Genomic DNA, 22,661 nt, shown 5'->3' on the forward strand with positions numbered 1-22,661 from the left:
GGACTATAAATAGGACATGAACCCTCCTGGATTAAAGAATAAGTCAGATGATTCCTGAGGATGTTGAGGTTTAAGAAATGAGAAACTACTTGAACGGTGGTTTAACTGTGACTCCACATTGCAATTATTTGCACAGCTTTGAGAAAATACTTTGCCTGAGCCTGGACCGATAGAGTAAAACTCTCTGAAGAAGTGAATGATAGAGTAAAACTCTCTGGAGAAGTGAGTCCAAGGAAATCTGCTTTTTAAAAGGTTAATTATAATGCCCAACAAGGATTAAGAGCCACTTTGTAAAGGATTTGGAAACTTTTCCCATAGAGGATCACATAGTAAATGTTTTAGGTTTTGCAGGCTGTATCTTATCAGTTGCAGCTACTCAACTCTGCTGTCCCAGAATGAAAGCAGCCACAGGTAGCACTTCGGTGACTGAACACAGCTGTGTTCCACTGCCACTCTGTTTGTAAAACAGGTGGCAGGACAGATTTGGCCCGCAGACTATGATTTGCTGAACTCTCCAGAGGTACGTGGTTCTTCACACGCCTCACTGAGCCACCTTTGGACTGTGGCTCTATATCTCAGGTACTTTGAGTTATTTGACATGAGGGTTGAAAACTACTGTATTAAAACTCAACTAATAAGTAATTGAGTCAGAATTTTTAACTATGTGAAAGCAAGAGGGGAAAGAACCTGGTAGTGTGTATTATCAAAGATAATATCAAAACAAAAAGGTGTCAGGTACGTGGAAGAAGAAGGTGCACTGCACAGCCAGAGCAGATAAAGCAGGTGCAGTATTAATGGTCATAGAGCTCAGAAGTGGGCTAGGATCAGTCTGAGAGTTGTTTGTTTTTTTTTTTAAAGGAAAGGATAAAGCAGTCCTTCACTCTCAGATGGTGGAATTGATAAGAAATAACTTCATATACTTGTTATTTTGAACCTTCAAAAATTGGGTTGTTGGCAACAGTAGAAAAGAGAATCATTCTGTTTGGAGTGAGAGGCAGAGTAACAGTCAGCTCAGTGGCTGGAGAACAATCATGAACCTTGCCGATACAAGCAGGGAGGCCATGTGTAGAGCTCTGTAGTGCTGCTCTGCAATACCTTTCAGCCTTGTGCCCATTTAAGTCACACTGTGTAAATCTGTCACACTGCATCTCTATCATTGGTAGCTACCTTTAACACAGAATAACACATGAGAGGGGGAAAACTTTGAGTCAACAAGAAATGGTTCATTTACATTTACCATATCATCTGTTCAGTTCAGTTCAGTTGAGTCGCTCAGTCGTGTCTGACTCTTTGCGACCCCATGAATCGCAGCACGCCAGGCCTCCCTGTTCATCACCAACTCCTGGAGTTCACTCAGTCCATCGAGTCAGTGACGCCATCCAGCCATCTCATCCTCTGTTGTCCCCTACTCCTCCTGCCCCCAATCCCTCCCAGCATCAGAGTCTTTTCCAAGAGTCAGCTCTTTGCATGAGGTGGCCAAAGTACTGGAGTTTCAGCTTCAGCATTATTCCTTCCAAAGAAATCCCAGGGCTGATCTCCTTTAGAATGGATTGGTTGGATCTCCTTGCAGTCCAAGGGACTCTCAAGAGTCTTCTCCAACACCACAGTTCAAAAGCATCAATTCTTCGGCGCTCAGCCTTCTTCACAGTCCAACTCTCACATCCATACATGACCACAGGAAAAACCATAGCCTTGACTAGACGGACCTTTGTTGGCAAAGTAATGTCTCTATTTTTCAATATACTATCTAGGTTGGTCATAACTTTTCTTCCAAGGAGAAAGCGTCTTTCAATTCCATGGCTGCAGTCACCATCTGCAGTGATTTTGGAGCCCCAAAAAATAAAGTCTGACACTGCTTACACTGTTTCCCCATCTATTTCCCATGAAGTGATAGGACCAGATGCCATGATCTTCGTTTTCTGAATGTTGAGCTTTAAGCCAACTTTTTCACTCCCCACTTTCATTTTCATTAAGAGGCTTTTTAGTTCCTCTTCACTTTCTGCCATAAGGGTGGTATCATCTGTAATGGATTAAATACCCCAGCTACCCAGGAAATTAATATTCTCAGCAGTTTTTTTGTACCACCCGATATTTCTTGTATGCATCTGGTAGGTATGCTCCTGCATGTGGTAGGTATCTGTAGGTAGGTCACCTTAAATTTTGACAAAATGATTTTTTTTTTAATTTGGACAAATATGTGTCCGTTGAATACCTTATAGTCCAGTGGAGGCATTAAAACATATAAGCAAATGTAGTGTAATCTATTCAACAGACATGTAAACAATGTTTAGGAGTAATGTAGAGCAGAAAATAGAAAACTATTCCATTGTGTGTGCAGAAGTGATTTGAGGGAAGAACCAGAATTTTCATGGAGTACATAGCATAGGGGTGGCTGAGTAGGACTTCTGAAAGATCAGCATGTATGGAGGTTCAAAGCATATGCTATTTTCCGTGAATGACAAGGTGTTTAGTATTGGTAGAAAACAAAGAGCAAAAAAGAAAGAAAACAAAGAGCAAAAAAGAAAGAAAACAAAGAGCAGAGAGGAGTCAAATGATGGGAGCTGATTGTGGCAAATAAGCAGGGGACAGATCATTTCTCCCCCGATAACCACCTCTCACCTTTTCCCCCCATTACCAACCTATGGGTTTATTTATATTTAAATGTTATAAAAATTGGTGTTTGCATATAAGGAAGTTTCCACCCCTTTTCAACCTTATGGAGAACTTTAAAAAGAGTGCATTTTTATAGAGATATTGGAAAGATTAATTGTACTATTTTTAGTTTTCCTCTGTAGTATATCAAAAAGCAGATTCACTTTTTATAAGAGGAATAATTGATTATAGATAAATGCTGTTTTGGTTTTGTAAAAGAGTTCCTTAATAAAAGTGGGTGAAGAATATAACATTCTAGTAGAAGAACTTAAGTGTGTGTATGTGTCTGTATGTTGAATTATTTTTGTTATATTTTCTTCCCTGTTTTGTATTCCTCATCAAGTACTGCCATTTATTGTGATACATTCTTCCTAAACACCTGCTGTCAAATGTATCAAGTCTTTTCTTGCACAGTGCTACGGGTTTCTACAGAACTGAGCAGGCCCAACATTAGACAGCCTACAGACTGATTGATTTATTTGTTTTAATACAAACACATGCTCAGATGTTGTCATACAGAAATCTTTTTAGAAGAATTATTTTTCAAAGAACAAAGAACGTTGTAACCCTAGCACCTAATCCTGTGCCTGGCACAGAGTAGATACAAATGTTTGTGGAATTGAACAGTTCTGTGAAGTCTCAAACTGAATAGTAAAAACTTCCTCAATTCTAGGGATAACTGAAAATCTTAAATAGCTATAATATGAACTGAAATGTTCAAAAAGCATTTCTAGCAGTTTAAAAATGAAGTTGTGACATATTGTAAGATCCAGATTTTAATCTGGCAAGTATTACTGTCTTTGCAGAATAAAAGTACAAATCTGTTTAAGAGAAATCCTGCTTTATCTTTCTTTGCAAAATGGGAAGGCATTGTCAAAAGCAGGAAATGTCTAGTAATAAGTTGAAAACTTTGGGCAGTTTTACTTCAAAGATACATCTTAAATTGTCCTTTTCTGGTTCACTGCCTCTGTTATTATTTATGTTCTAATTTAAGACCTCAAGATTGTATTCTTTTCCTAACTGGAAGCTGCACTTTGTTCCTGTGCTACCTCCACACAGCAGCCAGATTTATTTCCTTAAGCAGAGCATTGAGCCTGTCCTTCACCTGATTACAAACCTTTCACAATTTCCTGTGAACTATGATGTGAGAAAGACCAAAGTTCTTGGCACTGCCACCATATGTAATAGAATCATACTTGTGGAGGATATTTGTTTGTTTGTTTGTTTTACTTCATCTACCTCCGTAGTCCCATGTTTCATGACAAGACATGTCATACCTGGTAATAATAGCCCAACAAAGTTGCTACTGGACTACCTAGAGCGTCTAGCTTCTTTGGATTCCTGGCCCTCCTGAGACCTGAAAAAAGCAATGTCCTAAGCACACCTGTAATCCATTCTTGGTGCAACTGTTGGAAAGATGAGCACAGTAAACCCTTTGCCTTCCCAGAAATGATTTGTACATGGCTGCACCTTTAATTCTATGGACATAGTATTTTTATCTGCCTTTTCCCACCTTCTCAACCTGGCAAATTTCCCCTATTTGTCATTTAAGGGCCATCTCATTTGGTTCAGGGTACTGTTTCTAGATTTTTTAAGGCAATTTGAAAGTCCTTATTTCTGAAGTCTTATCTCAAATTAATTAATCTTGACTCTCAGAACTCCTTACTTTCCATTATCTGAATCAGTTGTAATAAATATAAGTGGACTACTAATGAGTTTATGTTTTAAAAATACAAATAAAATTTTTGTTTCCTCAGATTTGGGGGATTCTTTCCCACCTAGATTATATTCTCCATGGTTTCAAATATACCTAATTCAAAAGGGCTATTTATTTAAAGGATGGTGTGTATAATGCAAATATATATATTGTTACTATTTACTATACTATAAAATTTTAAAATCTCAAATGATTTCTTATGAAAAGGTTTACTAAGCTAGAAGCTGTAAAAGAAGAATTATGAAAGTGGGTTTTCTTGATCTAACAGAACCTATTGCTTGTTTTAAGTGTAATTGATCTCAAACGTACCTATCAACTCTCTCTGCCTTTCCAGATGTTTTATATATGTATTAGGTAAATATTGTTGGCTTTATCTCATTAAATGAGTGGTTTTTAGTTTCACAGCATCTATCAAGTTGGAATTTGATTCTCAATTCATCCTAAAATTATTAAGTTAGCACTTTTTCATGTATTTTGTCACCTTTTCTACTACTGTCTTAACTCATTAGTCACAACTTACTGTATTTAACTCTTTGTACATTGACTTTTTTCCACTTATGAAGTGTAAGTTCTTAAAAGTTAGGGCCAAGTCATAATGCTTGGTCGCGCTGCTCATTGTGCTTTATACAAAAACAACTCATTTGGTGTTTTTAAGTTACTTTAAAAATATCACATGGGTAGTTAAATTTTTGTTATTCAGATTTTATGTAAAACCTATTTCTGTTTTCTAATTTCTATTCGACAGATACTTCCCTCAATTTAAGTGCAATTTATATGCTTCCTCATTGCCCTAAAAGCTTAATTACCAAATGATATAATGTAGAGTGTTCCTTTCGGGGGCTTACATGGTTTTTACTAAATATTACTTATTTTATTGGTCTCTAAAGCTATTCTTCCTTCAGTCTAATTACTTTTAAAGTTTCCTGAATTTCATGCAAGACATTATGAAATTATATTCCTGAAATATTAAGAATTTCAAGCCTTAGAAAGATCATAGCTAAAGTGAAATAAGCAGATGAAAACTAACACTATGTGGTATCATTTATATGTGGAATCTTAAAAAAAACAAAAGCCAATTTCATAGAAAGAGAATAGAATGGTGGTTGCCGGGGCAATGGACATGGGTATATGAGGACATGTTGGTCAGAGGGTATAAACTTTCAATTATAAGATGAGTAAATTCTGAGGATTTAATGGACAGCTTGGTGACTATAATTAATAATATATTATTATGTTGCACAGAGTCGGACACAACTGAAGCGACTTAGCAGCAGCAGCAGCACATACTTGAAATTTGCTGAAAATAGATCTTAAGTGTTCTCATCACATACACATAAAGGAGTTAACAATGTGAGGTGATGGATATGTTAATTTTCTTGATCTTGATAATAATTTCCCAATGTATATGTATATCAAATCATCATGTTGTATACTTTAAATACATACATATGTGTTAATTTTCTCAATAAAACTGGAAATAAATAAATTTAAAGAGCAACTAAATTTAAAGATATAAATCATTTCCATACCAGCAAATTGGACAACCTAGAAGAAATGGACAGGGCTCTCTAGAACCATACAAGCTGCCAAAACTGAGTCAAGAAGAAATAGATAATTTGAACAGATCAATCACTAGAAGTGAAATAGAATCTGTAATTTAGAAACAGAAAAAAAAAAAAACCCTGCAAACAAAGGCAGGAACTGGATGGCTTCACTGGGGAATTCTGCCAAACATATCCAAAGAAAAACTTATACTATCCTTCTCAAGCTATTCTAAAAAATTGAAGAGGATGGAATACTCCCAAATGCATTCTATGAAACTGTCATCACTCTGATACAAAAACTAGATAAAAACACTAAAAAAAAAGAAAAGAACAGGCCAATGTCTTTGATGACTACAGATTCAAAAATCTTCAACAGAATACGAGCAAACTAAATCCAATGATAGATAAAAAGGATCATACTGAGAGGGTAATAGGTAGAAAGGCCAAAGGTCCCCAAGCAGCAGGAGGAAATAAACTGCAAGTGGCAGATGGTTTTATTCTTTTTCTACACAAAATTAAAAGAATTTTCTTTAAATTCTGTGTTCCCTGGTAGCTCAGCTGATAAAGAATCCACCTCCAATGCTGGAGACCCTGGTTCAATTCCTGAGTCTTTCTGTCCCCTTCTGATTTCTATGTCAGAAGCTTTCTCTCTCTCTTTTTATACTTTAATAAAACTTTGCTACACAAAAAAGCTCCAAGTGATCAAGCTTCATCTCTGGCTCTGAATCAAATTCCTCTCCTCCGGAGGCCACAAATCCCATGTTGTTCACAGCTCATAGCAGCAATACATCGTGATCAAGTTGGTTTCAGTCCAGGGTCACAAGGATGATTGAACAGTGCAGAAGTCAATTAATGTGATATACCACATTAACAAAAGGAAACACAAAAAACACATGATCATCTCAAAAGACACATAAAAAACACTTAAGAAAATTCAACATCCATTCATAATAAAAACTCTTGAAACAAAGTAGATATAGAGGGAACATATCTAAACATAATAAAAGCCATTTTGACAAACCCATAGCTAACATAATACTCAAAGGTAAAGAGCTGAAAGCCTTCCTGCTAAATTGAGGAACTAGACAAGGATACTCACTCTCTACTTCTTCTATACAACATAGCACTAGAAGCCCTAGCCACAGCATTCTGAGAAGAAAAAGAAATAAAAGGTATATAAATAGAAAGGGATAATATTTGCAGATGATGTGATAATCCATGTAGAGAACACTGAAGCCTCCACACAAAAACTGTAAGAACTGATAAATTCAGCAAGGTAGCAGAATATAGAGAAGGCAATGGCAACCCACTCCAGTACTCTTGCCTGGAAAATCCCATGGACAGAGGAGCCTGGTAGGCTGCAGTCCATGGGGTCGTGAAGAGTCGGACACGACTGAGCGACTTCACTTTGACTTTTCACTTTCATGCATTGGAGAAGGAAATGGCAACCCACTCTAGTGTTCTTGCCTGGAGAATCCCAGGGATGGGGGAGCCTGGTGGGCTTCCGTCTATGGGGTCGCACAGAGTTGGACATGACTGAAGCAACTTAGCAGCAGCAGCTGCAGGATATAAGATTAACATACAGATATCTGTTGCATTTCTTTATACTAACAATGAAATATCAGAAAGTATTTTAAAAATCCCATTGAAAATCACATCCAAAAAAATTTCTGGGAATAAATGTAACAAAGAGGTGAACGACCTATATGCTGAAAACTGTAAAACACTGATAAAGAAAATTGAAGATTCAAAGAAATGGAAAGCTGTCCCATGCTCTTAGATTAGAGGGATTAGTATTATTAAAATGACCATACTACCCAGAGCAATCTACATATTTAATACAGTCCCTATCAAAATATCCATGACATTTTTCACAGAACTATAACAAATAAACCTAAAATTTGCATGGAATCATAAAAGACCCACAATTAATTGCCAAGACAATCCTGAGGAAAAAAAAAACAAAGCTGGAGACATAACCCTTCCAGGCTTCAGACTATACTACAAGCCTACAGTGATCAAAGCAACATGATACTGATACAAAAAAAAAAAGACATATAGATCAATAGAGTAGATTAGAGAGCCCAAAAAAAACGATGCAACTATGGTCACTTAATCTATGACAAAGAGGCAAGAATGTGTGAAGGATAAAAAAGTCTTCAAAAAGTAGAGTTGGGAAAGTTGGACAGCTACATGTAAATTAGTGAAATTCTAACACTGTCTCACATCATATATACAAAATAAACTCAAAATAGCTTAAAGACCAATGTGACATGTAAAACTCCTAGAAGAAAACATAGCCAATACACTAACATAATTTGTAGCAATATTTTCTTAAATCATTTTCCCCAAGCAAAAGAAAGAAAAGGGAAAATAGTCAAATGGGTCCTAATCAAGCTTAAAAACTTTGCACAGGAAAGGAAACCCTCAACAAAATGGAAAGACAACCTCCAGAAGAATGGGAGAAAATAATTTGCAAACATTGCAGCCAGCAAGAATTAATATCCAAAATGTGCAAACAGCTCATATAACTCAATACCAAAAAAACAAATAACCCAGTCATAAATGGGCAGAAGAACCTGAATAGACATTTTTCCAAAGAAGACACACAGATGGCCAATAGGCACATAAAAAATACCCAGCATCCCTAATTATTCAGTTCAGTTCAGTTCAGTGGCCCAGTCGTGTCCGACTATTTGTGACCCCATGAATCACAGCACGCCAGGCCTCCCTGTCCATCACCAACTCCCAGAGTTGACCCAAACTCATGTCCATCAAGTCGGTGATGCCATCCAACTATCTCATCCTCTGTCGTCCCCTTCTCCCTCCCCCAGTCCCTCCCAGCATCAGGGTCTTTTCCAGTGAGTCAACTCTTCACATGAGGTGGCCAGAGTGTTGGAGTTTCAGCTTTAGCATCAGTCCTTCCAATGAACACCCAGGACTGATCTCCTTTAGAATGGACTGGTTGGATCTCGTTGCAGTCCAAAGGACTCTCAAGAGTCTTCTCCAACACCACAGTTCAAAAGCATCAATTCTTTGGCGCTCAGCCTTCTTCACAGTCCAACTCTCACATCCATACATGACCAACCACAGGAAAAACCATAGCCTTGACTAGACAGACCTTTGTTGGCAAAGTAATGTCTCTGCTTTTGAATATACTATCTAGGTTGGTCATAACTTTCCTTCCAAGGAGTAAGTGTCTTTTAATGTCATGGCTGCAGTCACCATCTGCTGTGATTTTGGAGCCCCCCAAAATGAAGTCTGACAATGTTTCCACTGTTTCCCCATCTATTTCCCATGAAGCGATGGGATCAGATGCCATGAACTTCATTTTCTGAATGTTGAGCTTTAAGCTAACCTTTTCACTCCCCTCTTTCACTTTCATCAAGAGACTTTTTAGTTCCTCTTCACTTTCTGCCATAAGGGTGATATCATCTGCATATCTGAGGTGATTGATATTTCTGCCAGCAATCTTGATTCCAGCTTGTGCTTCTTCCAGCTCAGTGTTTCTCATGATGTACTCTGCATAGAAGTTAAATAAGCAGGGTGACAATATGCAGCATTGATGTACTCCTTTTCCTATTTGGAACCAGTCTGTTGTTCCATGTCCAGTTCTAACTGTTGCTTCCTGACCTGCATATAGGTTTCTCAAGAGGCAGGTCAAGTGGTCTGGTATTCCCATCCCTTTCAGAATTTTCCACAGTTTGTTATGATCCACACAGTCAAAGGCTTTGGCATAGTCAATAAAGCAGAAATAGATGTTTTTCTGGAACTCTCTTGCTTTTTGATGATCCAGTGGATGTTGGCAATTTGATCTCTGGTTCCTCTGCCTTTCCTAAAACCAGCTTGAACATCTGGAAGTTCATGGTTCATGTATTGCTGAAGCCTAGCTTGGAGAATTTTGAGCATTACTTTACTAGCATGTGAGATGAGTGCAATTGTGTGGTAGTTTGAGCATTCTTTGGCATTGCCTTTCTTTGGAATTTTAATGAAAACTAATTATTAGAGAAATGCAAATCAGACAACACAAGAAACATTCCCAGAAGTCAACTGTGTTCATCTCTAGGCTGGGTAATGTGGATCAGCAACACGAAAAGATTTAATAAATACAGGCATATTCTAGGACCTCCTCTCTTAATGATTCCTTTATTAGATTCCTGATGAAGAGAGCAAGCATATTTCTATAACTTCTCCCTTCCCTATTACTAAAAGTCTCATTTCTGAGACTATGATAAGATGCAGGGAGAGGAAGAGGCAAGTTGAAAGTTGTTAAATAGTAATCCCTTTTAAACACTGAGATTTAGAAACATAAATCAAGAATCTGTATTTTAACCTGATTTGTCTACTGTTGTTCTAACCTCGTGGTTTTAGAACATTTATTCTTTTATTCATTCAAAGAACATTAATGCTTACCTTGTGCCAGGTTTTAGGATCCAAAGATAACTAGCATTCCCTGTATTCAAGGAGTGCAGTCAAGTACTAGGATAATTATACAGGAACAGTAACGATGATAATAACATCTAAATTGAAACATGCATGCCATGTACCAAGCACTGTGCTGAGCCCTTTGTTTAGATTATATGATTCAATCCATAGAGTCATCCTCTTGAGTAACTAGCACTGTTAAGGATTTTAAGGTACCAAGAAGTTTAAATGATTTATCTAAACACACAGATAATACATGATGGTGCTAGAATTTTAACCCGGTTAGACTGATTCTTGTCCCCTCACTTTTAACCTGTATGCCAAATTACAAGTTATATGGTACTCAGAAGAGTCATAGAAGGTTGTATAAAAGAAAAGACTTTTAAGTTGAAACTTGAACAAGAAGTGGAGTTCACCTGATAGGCTAGCAGATAAAATGTCATTCAGAGCTGAGAGTGAATTATGTGTGAGAACAGGGCTGTAGAAAGCAGCATGGAGTTTGGCTAACTCTGAATGCTTAGATGCTCTTGGGGTCAGAGGATGAGAAAGGAAAAGTAGCTGGAGATAAGTTGAGAGAGTTACACCAAAATTATAGAACCCTGAAATAGTATGCTTGAATATGACTTTTTCCCTTGAGGTGCCATTCAGTGATTAGAAAATAGGGAGTTATAGTATTTGCAGTTAGAATAATTAATCTGCAATGATGTAGACACAGAGAGGGAGAAAAGGAACGAGTAAGACTGCCGGCAGAAAAACAACTAGCAATATAGTTATGGTATTCTAGACAAGAGATTATGTTGGCCTGACTTCACTGAGTAAGCATGTATTGAGTGCCTTGAATATGAGTGTATATGAGTGTATTGAGTGGAAGAATATGATATCTGCCATTACATTCTGCCTGCAATCTGTTGGGAAAGACAGACAATAAACAAACACACGAACATATAGAGAAGATCGAATACAAGTGACAGTTTCAAGAGAGATTTAAGAGGTAGCATTAACCACACCTATTAATCAGTTGAATTTAGAGAGAAAGATGCCTAGAGTAAGTCCAAGGTTTCTTTGAAATAAATCAGAGCTGTTACCAAAGATCCACCTCTTTCTCTATTTTCTGAAACTGTTTTCTCCATGAATCATGATACATTGATATGTTTTCATCAGAGTAAAATGTAAAGGCTCAGTATTGCTTTTCTTCATAACAAAAGATATTCCCTACACTCACATACACACCCATGTTGATCATTTTCTTTCTTTCTTTTAAAGGGGGTAGGCGTATAGTGTTTATTGAACACCAGCCTGTGCCAGACACCGTGCTAGATGATTTACATACATCATTTCTCTTAACCCTTCTAAAAGCCTTGTTGATCATTTTAAATGAATAGGAGCCAACAGAACCTAATTTTTCAGAGTGTCTATTATAATACTTGGGTGTGAACAAGTATTTCTGTACTAATTAAATTAGATTTGGACATTGATAGAATATAAAATTGCAAATGTTGAACTTCAGAATTTATAAGAAAGAAAAAGTAGAGTTCATTTTGTAAAGGTCAGAGGAAAGAAAGGGAGTAGTGTTAGTTTAATTAAGTAGTGTAATTACTAAAATTATACTAACACCTTTTCAGTAAAGACCATGTTACAATAATCAGGCATTGCCTTGAGTAAGATAGTGTATGGGATTGAGTCCAGAAGACCCATGTAAAAGGTCATCTAATATAGTCATGCTTAGTGCGAGGTGCACAAGCAGATTTCACTTGAACTCAGTGGAATTATTTGCAGAATTGCGTGGGGATGATTTCTCTTCTTGTGTATTTTGAGGGAAATTCTTGTCAGAAGTATATAGGCTTCTCTGATTAAAAAACCACTGTCATTTTCACTTGTGAGGAAACTGAGGTTGTTAGAGGTATAGGGACTTGCCCAAGATGTTGAAAAAGTCCTCTTTAAAAGGCTGTTTGCCCAACAGTTGTTTAACCTAGAGTTAATATAAGGCTACAGTGTCTGTGCCCTTGCAACCAAAAAGTATTCAGTTTTAGGAAGCCTGGGCTTGTTTTTTCATTGAGAATTGTCATATGGTGATTTAAAAATTACAGCCATCATTCAGAATACATTCTTCCACCCTAGTATTGCAGAACAGTATTTTTAAAGAAATTCTAGGAAGGGTGTTAACTCATTCAGGGTTTTACAGGAAGGAAAGCTCTTTCCTACCTTTTTTTAAGCTAACTTTCACTGACAAGATCAAACCAGAAAAAGCTTAGCTGGCTGTTGGCCCAGACAAAGTTATAATCGTTGAAGTATACTCAACCTCCATTGCCCGGAGAAAGCTACAGCTTAGGGGAGAAGGGGTGAGGACGGAGCACAGATGCTTGCTGAGTGTTGTTCCAGAGACTCAGATGACGTGTGTGCTCTATATCCTTTGCTGTGTTATTCTTTCAATTATTAGAAAGGAAATTTTAAAATAGCCTAGAATGACTAGTGTTCCCAGAAAGGTGAAAAGGATACTTCAGCTTTAAAAAACTAACCAAGCCATTCACAGCTGTATCCCTAGCAACTAAAAGGGAGCCCGGCACACAGTAAAGGTATAATCTTTGTGTGTGTGTGTGTGTAAAAGAATTCTTTAAGTTATTGTGTCACTTATGTTATATTTCAGAACAAGAATTTTTTTTCCTTCATCCATTGATACTGAGTATCATATTGTAGTGGCAAGATAGTAAAAAAGAAAAGGTGTGACTCAACATTCAGAAACCTCGTGATTTCAGTTCAATTTCTGTCATTTATTGCATGATCTTGGGCCTCATTTTCTTTCTTACTGGGGGGTATAACAATATCTAATTCACAGAATTTAGAATAATATTAAATGAAATTTGCTATGTGAAAATTGCTTTATAGATTCTTAGTTAAATCGCTCAGTCATGTCCGACTCTTTGCCACCCCATGGACTGTAGCCTACCAGATTCTTAAGGGCTATATAAATATTAATGTTGATCTATTTTTAATAATTTGAAAAACATGTGTTTACTGATATCATCCTAATGTCCTGAATCCTGAATTTGTTTGTTTTAGGTAGGGAAGAAGTGATCCCAGTGATTGAGATACAGGTTCTAATTCTATGATAAAATACATTTCAAGATAATCATGCAGCATTTCTACCTAATGAACTAATGTTACATGTGGGGAATAATCTGAAAATAATTAAAGCATTCATTTTTAAACAAGGCACTATATTTATTATGTATTTGTTAATTGACTTTTTGTTTTCTAATTTGTACATGACTTAAAAATTACTACATATTTATTAAATGCTCAGCATATTCTAGGTATTGTGATATGTGCAAAAAGTATACAGTGCCTTTTTCCAAAGTGGAAATGTAATATTAACCTTTGAGATATTCTATTATGAGAATTTGGAGTAGAATTTCTATATATTACCTGTAGTTTTGTCTTGGAGATTTCTCATACCCATTAGTATCAGCTCCAAAAATCCCTGCATGTAGAAACCTGTTTAATTTTGTTTCTACCCAGTGTTGCCCTAGCTTATTTTAACAAGAAAATCCTTTTTTTCTTTCTTTTTATCTGCTAACATTTTTTGAGCAGTTTATGAAGCATCTGTTTAAGATACATAGTATTGACTCCATGAGTTTTAATATTCTATTTGCAACTCTAAATATAAATATCAGGTGATTTTTTTTAAAAGTGGGAGATATACTTGTCTGGAATTGGAATGGTCGTGATGCCTGTCATCCATCAGTTCAGTTCAGTCAGTTCAATTGCTCAGTCGTGTCTGACTGTTTGCGACCCCATGAATCGCAGCACGCCAGGCCTCCCTGTTCATCACCATCTCCTGGAGTTCACTCAGACTCACGTCCATCGAGTCAGTGATGCCACCCAGCCATCTCATCCTCGGCCGTCCCTTTCTCTTCCTGCCCCCAATCCCTCCCAGCATCAGAGTCTTTTCCAGTGAGTCAACTCTTCTCATGAGGTGGCCAAAGTACTGGAGTTTCAGCTTTAGCATCATTCCTTCCGAAGAAATCCCAGGGTTGATCTTCAGAATGGACTGGTTGGATCTCCTTGCAGTCCAGGGGACTCTCAAGAATCTTCTCCAACACCACAGTTCAAGAGCATCAATTCTTCGGCACTCAGCCTTCTTCACAGTCCAACTCTCACATCCATACATGACCACAGGAAAAACCATAGTCTTGACTAGACAGACCTTAGTTGGCAAAGTAATGTCTCTGCTTTTGAATATACTATCTAGGTTGGTCATAACTTTTCTTCCAAGGAGTAAGCGTCTTTTAATTTCATGGCTGCAATCACCATCTGCAGTGATTTTGGAGCCCAAAAAAATAAGGTCTGACACTGTTTCCACTGTTTCCCCATCTATTTCCCATGGAGTGATGGAACCGGATGCCATGTCATCCATATACATGGCCAAATCATAGAAATTGAGCTATAATAGCTTGTTAAGAAAATGTTCTTTCTCTTATTGAATGGTTATATTACTTTTCAAAAACTGCTTAGTCCGAGAACACAGTCTGTTCAGAATGATCTGAAAACATCTCTAGTGCCCTTAAGTTTATTGATATTTAATATTGAGAATCTCAATATTATATGTCAATATATTATATGTTGATATATAATTATATAATACTAAGAAGTTTAATCATCTTTATTTAGCTATAATTTGCATATAGTAAACTGCATCAACTTAAAGAGTATAATTCAACTAATTTACGTGTGTGTGTGTGTGTGTACCTGTGAAACCACTTCTGCAATCATGATGTAATAATAGAACATTTTGGTCAGCCTGAAAGGTTCCTTTTGCTCCTTGGCAATCCATCTTTCCCTTTACCCCAGGCTCCAGCCAGCCACTTGTTTGCTTTTTATATAGATTAGATTGAAAATTTTTACATATTTTATATAAATGGAATTTATAGTATGCAGTTTTCAATGTCTGCTCTCTTTAACTCAGAACAATGGTTTTGAGACTTGTGCATGTTATTGAGTGTAGCAGTAGTTTTTCTTTTTTATTGCTGAGTGGTATTCTATTATATGTAAATACATATTTGTTCATTCATGAATTGGTAAACATTTGGACTATTTACAGCTTGGAGCTGTTGTAAATTAAGCTGCTATGAACATCTGTGTACAACTCTGCATGACTATCTGGGTTTGTTCCTCTTGGATAAACACCTGTAGAGTAGCTGTATTGTTCTGGTGGGAAACTTTCTAAACTGCCAGTTTTCCAAAGTAGTTGTGCTATTTAATGTTTCCATTAAGAGCCTATAGTTTCTAATTTTTCTGTATCCTTATTCAATCTTTGGTATTGTCAGTTTCTTTAGTTTTAGTCATTCTTATGAGAAAGTAATGATATCTCATTGTGGCTTAAATTTGCATTGATCTAATGAACCATGATTCTGTGCAGCTTTGTATTCAACATTTGCTTGCTTGCCAGTCCTATAGCTTCTTATATCTGAATCTGTTTAGATTTCTTGCCTACTTTCTATTGGGTTGTTCATTTCCTTATCATTGAATTTTAAGGTTTATTTCTATATTTGAATACAAGTTATTCATTAGATATGCCTATTGTAAATATTTTATCCCAGTCTGTGGCTTGTCTTTTATTTTCTTAAAGGTATCTTTAGAAGAGAAGGGTTTATTTTTATAAAGACCAGTTTATCAATTTTTTAATACTTCTAGTAGTTTTAGCTCTTACATTGAGATTCATGATTCATCTCAAGTTAATCTTTGAGTTTGGAGTGAGTTAAGAGGTCAGTGTTCATTTAAAAAATGTGAGTATCTAGTCATTGAGCATCATGTCTTAAATTGCTTTCCTCACTGAATGCATTAAAAATAAAAATCAATATGGACTCCATATTCCCTTCTATTAATCTGCTATGTCTGTCTTATAGACTTCATCACACCATCTTGTTTCTTAATTAGCATTATAAGTTTTCAAGTCAGATAAATCCTTCAACTTTGTTCTTTTTTTAAGTTTTAGCTTTTACTATTCTCAGTTATTTGCATTTCTGTATAAATTTTATAATCAGTTTGTCAGTTTTTTTTAAAGTCTGTAATTTTTATTGGAATTGCATTGAGTGTGTAGATAAATTTGGAAAAAAAGAATATCTTAATAGTTTTGAGTCACTGTTTAAATTGGTCTTCTTTAATTTCTCTCAACAGTGCTCTGTAATTTTCAGGGAAGCATTCTTTTGTTACTTTTAGTCCTCCTTTATGTTTTTATATGTTTCCATTAGGTGGATTTTTTAAAACTGTATTTTCTAGTTTGCTGCCTAATACATCTTTTCTAGTTTTAAACTTGTATCCTCTAATCTTGCTATTAGTTGTTTTGTAGATTGCTTAGGAGTTTACATAAACTATTATATATCCTCAGTAAAGGAGGATAGTTTTTTACTTTTTACTCTTCCAAGTTCTGTACCTCCTTTCCCCATACTCTCTCCACTCTGATTTTACCTTATTGCAAAGGCTAGTACTTCTGTTATAATGTTAGGTGGAAGTGGTGAGTTTTTTACCTTGTTCTTGATCTTAGGTTGAAAACATTCAATATTTTGACATTATGATGTGACCTGTAGGTTTTTATAGCCACCGTATATTATATTGAAGAAGTTCCCTTCTATTCCTAGTTTGCTGAGAACTTTCTTATCATGAATAGATATTAAATTTTGTCTTTAGTTTTTCTGCACGTACTGAAGTGATTATATGGTTTTTCTCCTTTGTTCTGTTACTGTGCTGAATTATACTCAAATGGATTTTGAGTGTTAAACTAACCTTGCATTCCTGGGATGATTCTTACTTGGTTATTATGATTTATCCATTTTATATATTGTTAGATTCTATTATGTTTTTAAAGAATTTTTAGGTCTGTGTTTATGTCATCAGTCTGTAATTTTCCATTTTTGTGATGTCTTTCTCGAGTTTTGGAGTTAGTATCATACTGGCTTTTAAAACAAGTTGAGAAGTGTTCCCTTCTCTGTATCCTAAAGTGATTGTGGTGTTCTTTCTTATAATTTTGGTGTTATTTCTTCTCTGGTAAAATTCAGAAGGGAAGCCATCTGGTTTTGGATTTTTCTTAATGGGAAGGTTGGTTATAATGAATTCAATTTGATAAGTTCAGTTCCATTAAAAAAGTGTAGAGCTATTCTGATTTTATGTTTCATTTTCTGTCCATTTTCATCTTGAATTTCTCAAGAAATTTGTTTATTTTTATTGTCAAAGTTGTTCATAATAATCGATTATCCTTTTATTATCTTTAGGATCTTTTAGTGATAAACCTTTTTTTCATTTCTAATTTGTTCTCTCTTTTATCCTTGTTCAATCTAGCTAGAATTTAATCAATTTTAAAAATCTTTGTGGAAAACCACTCTTAACCTTTGTTTTTTGTCTCTTGCTTGTTTCCCATTTCATTGATCTCTGCTCTCATGTTTCCTTCCTTGTACTTACTCTTAAGTCATTGATTTTAGACTTCTTTACTCTTATAAACATTTAAAGTAATAAATTTGCCTCTAAGCACTGGAAATGGCAATCCACTCCAGCACTCTTGCCTGGAAAATCCCATGGACGGAGGAGCCTGATAGGCTATAGTCCATGGGGTCGCAAAGAGTCAGACACGACTGAGCCACTTCACTTCACTTCACTTCACTTCACTTCACTTCACTGCTTTAAGTATATTTCACACATCTTCAGTTGTTAAATTTTCATTATCATTCAGCTTGAAACATTTTCTAATTTTGTGATTTCTCCATTGATTAATGTCATATTTAGAAGTATGCTGTTTAATTTCTAATGTGTTTGGGATTTCCCTCTGTCTTATTTTTATTCATGACTAACTTATCTTCTTGTATTCACAGCTCTACTCTGTATGATTTCACTTGTTTTGAATTTGTTGAGTTTTGTTTTACTGCTTATCATATGGGCTATCTTGATGAATATATCCAGTGTACTTGAAAAAAATATGTGTTCTGCAGTTATTGGACATGATGCCTATATATAAATTTCAGTTAGGTCTGAGTAATTGATGGTCTTTTTAGATCCTCTCTGTCTTACTGATTTGTTTTCTGGTTCTATTAATTACTAAAAGAAGAGTGTTAAAATCTCCTATTTATGTTGTGAATTTATGTTTATTATCTTTTTAATACTGTCAGTTTTTACTGTATATATGTTGAGGCTTCATTATTAGGAACATACATATTAACAAGTACGAAGGTTCTGAGACTTTACCCTATTTGAAAGCTAACAAGTTAGCCTGCCGTAATTCCATAGAGTCTGGCAAAAGACATGAGACTCCTGAGTCAGAGACAAAGATGATTTATTACTCACAGGATATCATCATTTTTTATGCCAGCTCCCTAAGAACTAAGTCCCACAGAGCAACTATATGAAGTTTCAGTGTTTGTGTTTTCTGTAGTGTTTTATGTGTGGTCCCAGCTGCATGTTTAAGATTTTGTTTTTTGTTGTTATTGTTGTTGTTTTAGGTTTTGTAATAAGATGGTAACGATAACCCTGTATGCGAGACAGCAAAAAAGACACAGATGTATAGAACAGACTTCTGAACTCTGTGGGAGAGGGAGAGGGTGGGATGATTTGGGAGAATGGCATTGAAGCATGTATAATACCATGTAAGAAACGAATTGCCAGTCTAGGTTCGATGCAGGATACAGGATGCTTGGGGCTGGTGCACTGGGATGACCCAGAGAGATGGTATGGGGAGGGAGCTGGGAGGGGGGTTCAGGATTGGGAACTCATGTACACCTGTGGCAGATTCATGTTGATACAGTATTGTAAAGTAAAATAAAAAAGAGAGAGAGATTCATGTCTGAGTTCTTGTCTTCCATACTTTCCGTATTCCTATCACGTCTTTTTTCTAGATATTTCATATATAATTACACATAAAAAATACACTGTTTTGCATTATAAGTGAGTATCTCTTATATATTCAAGGAGTACTGTTTCTCATTATGCCAGTAGCAAGAGTAATTTTTGGCATATCTAAGGCGTCTACATGTTTGTGGTATTTCATTTCCAATCCACTTTCTTTCTTTCTGAAGATTCAGTTTTTCATCTCATGTCATTTATGTCCAACCTTAAGAACTTCCTTCAGCATTTTCTATAGTGTAGATCTACTGGTTTTCTTCCAGTGGAAAGGTCTACTGGTAGATATTCCTTGGTTTTGTTACATCTGAAAGTGACTTTATTTTTCCTTCGTTATTGAAGAGTACTTTCACTGGGAATAGAATTCTGGGATGACATTTTCATTCTTTCAGCATTTTAAAGATGTTGTTCTACTGGTTTCCACATCGTTTTGATTGAGAGTCATTGGTGATTCAAATCATTGTTCCCTGTGTTCACGCTGGCATCTTTAGTTTTCAGCTGTTTGACTGGAATATGTTTGTGTATGGTTTTCTTTGTAGTTATTTTTTTTGAAATTTATTGAGCTTCTTGATCGTGTCAATTCATGTTTGTTTACCAACTGGGAGGAATTTTCAGCTTTTTCGTCAAATAATTTTTTCTACTGCGTCTTTTTTTGGATTTTTATTATATATATGTTAGACCGTTTTTGTCCCATAAGAATGATCTTTTCATGTAAATCTTATCATTTCACCTTCCTGCTTAAAGCCTTCCAATGGGAGTTTAAGGCCTTATAATCTGCCTGTGACTATCTCCTAACCACATTTCCTACATCTTTTCACTTTATTCAAGATTTCTACCACAGTGGGGTTTTTTATTTCTCTGGAACATACTGGTCATCTGTGCCTTTACACTTGATGTTTCCTTTACTTTGAGTTCTCTTTTCCCTAATTTCTGTATGGGTGACTTCCAGGAGTATCAGCAAAATTTATTTCTTCAAAGAGGCTTTCTCTGACTGCCCCCACTAAAAGCTGCTGCATCCTGTCAACAGATACACTTCAGTTATTTCTTTTAATAGTTTTATTAAGATATATTCACATACCATAAAATTCATCCACTTAAAATATACAATTCAAAGGTTATTAGTATATTCACAGACATGAATAACTATCACTTTAATTGGTTTTACACATACCTATCTTATTCATGCTATTTCCTAGAACCAAGAACAAAGTCTGGTGGCTCAGATGGTAAAGCGTCTGTCTACAATGCGGGAAACCCGGGTTCAATCCCTGGGTCGGGAAGATCCTCTGGAGAAGGAAATGGCAATCCACTCCAGTACTATTGCCTGGAAAATCCCATGGACAGAGGAGCTTGGTAGGCTACAGTCCATGGGGTCGCAAAGAGTCGGACATGACTGAGCGACTTCACTATAATTGGTTTTACACATACCTATCTTATTCATGCTATTTCCTAGAACCAAGAACAAAGTCTGGTATATAGTACATGCTCAATATTTTTTTTCTGAATAGATGACTTCATTGTTTCTAAGATAATTCAGGCATTAGCCTTCAATAAAATATTAGGCAAGTTTTTTGACTGCCACCAGCTTTTAGAAGTATTCTTTGATCTGAGCTGTTATTTTGAGACCTCTGGAATAGCTTAACCCATATTTTAAGAATTACTGCAGGAAGTTATCCAAACACAAATCTTTTGATATGATGAATGCAAGTCGTATACACATTTCCTTAAAAGAGAAGAGTCGTCTTTTACTGACCTGACGGTTAGTTGCAAGGGAGCAAAAAGACGTTCAGAAGTACTGCTTTTCTGTTTCCAAAAGTACTCTGACATTGTTATTTGTTTGAGTCTTTGATGTAGATATAGAATCACTGGTACTTTTTTTAGTTACTAATTATGATAATAGTGAGTTGTTCATAAGCTTCTGGGTATCCTCTTTCCTTGTGTACCTTTCATGAGGAATGTCAGTTCTGAGCTTGGTTAATCTGTGTTGCCCCCTCTTCTTTATATAGGCTTTGATGCGGCCTGGAAGAATTGATAGAATCATCTATGTGCCTTTACCAGATGCAGCAACAAGAAGGGAAATACTTAACCTGCAGTTTCACTCTATGCCAATCAATAACGAGGTTGATCTGAATGAACTCATCCTCCAAACAGATACATATTCAGGAGCAGAGGTAAGACAGTTACCCTCAAAATACCTTGGTGAAAGGAAAGCAGTGGTTTGAGGTCTTTAGCAAAGAACATTGCTTGATGCCAGCTGTTTTAAATAACTCCATATTAAGAAATCTTAAAACAGGAAATACAGTACATGACAGATAGTCACTAAAATTAAATTACATTTTACCTGGCCTACAGTATTTCATTTGCTTTTACCTGGCTTATCTTATATCTCAAAATGTAGTCTTCAGAGAGTTAGCATAATATAGTGGAGAGATCACTGGACTAGAAGTGGAAGATTCTTTTGAGGCTTCTTGATATAGCAACTTCCAACCAGTTACACACTTTCCTGAACTTTGACTCCTTTTCCTAGCAAATGGAAATAGTGTACAACTTTCCCTACTGTGTTCTCATAAAGATCATAAAAATGAGATTAAGATATCATGAACATACTCTGAAATACAAAAGACTTGATTTTCTTATCTTTTAAGCTTTTGGAAAATTATCTCAGTCTACAAAGATTCTGTGATAAAAACCATAAAAGGGACAGCCAGCCTGCTCGTAATAGTAAAAATACACTTTAAACAAGAACAGCAACACCTCTGTGAAAATATGAAAATTTTAAGAATGGCATATTAAGTAAGAGATATTTTTCTCTCCTTAGCAGCTGTTTACTTAGGCTGTTTTTGTTTACAGAATAAAATTCCACTAAAATATTTGTGCAACTTTTCTACATGTGTTCAACACAGAAATGTCTTCTGAATACCACTGATACGGGTTTGTACTAGAAAATTAATACTCTCATAAATATGAAGTTGCAGATTCTTTTCATTCTGAATTATCCAGCAGACTGGGACTCCACTTTCTGTTTTACTTGGTGTTATTTTTATCTGTCTTCTATAAAAACCAGAGACTAATACATAATAAACCATATGATAATTAGAGTCTTGTAGATAAATTTACATATGGAATTGGATTTAGTATATCATGCAGTCATAGCTAATAGCAACAACCAAAACAAATCTCACATCTACTAATTGTTTCTGCAACTGTGAACTATGTATATTTGATTTTCCCCCTTTAAATGTTTAAATTCCACTGGGGTGGAAAATTCTTGTAGAAAGCTTGAGAAGCAGTTAAAAGTGCCTTTACGTTTAAAGTCCTGTCTAAAACAGTAATCTTTATGAGCATCTCTTTGGCATGACCATCCATTAAGTTAAAATGAAGATATAGTTACTGCTAGCTGACTGCTGTAGCATTTCTTAAATTTAGTTTTTGATGTAAGAGCA

General features: G+C 35.8%; 1 protein-coding gene across 1 annotated transcript in view; it reads left to right on the top strand.

Annotated features, from left to right (window-relative positions):
* SPATA5 (spermatogenesis associated 5) overlaps window positions 1–22,661 on the top strand; it is a 347,905-nt gene that overhangs the window by 266,616 nt on the left and 58,628 nt on the right. Inside the window, exon 15 of the mRNA XM_005691277.3 lies at window positions 21,225–21,389. Coding sequence (XP_005691334.2) covers window positions 21,225–21,389 — 165 coding nt within the window. The remainder of the gene's footprint in view (window positions 1–21,224; window positions 21,390–22,661) is intronic.

This window comes from Capra hircus, chromosome 17 (genome assembly GCF_001704415.2).
Source record: "Capra hircus breed San Clemente chromosome 17, ASM170441v1, whole genome shotgun sequence".
Lineage (NCBI taxonomy): Eukaryota > Metazoa > Chordata > Mammalia > Artiodactyla > Bovidae > Capra > Capra hircus.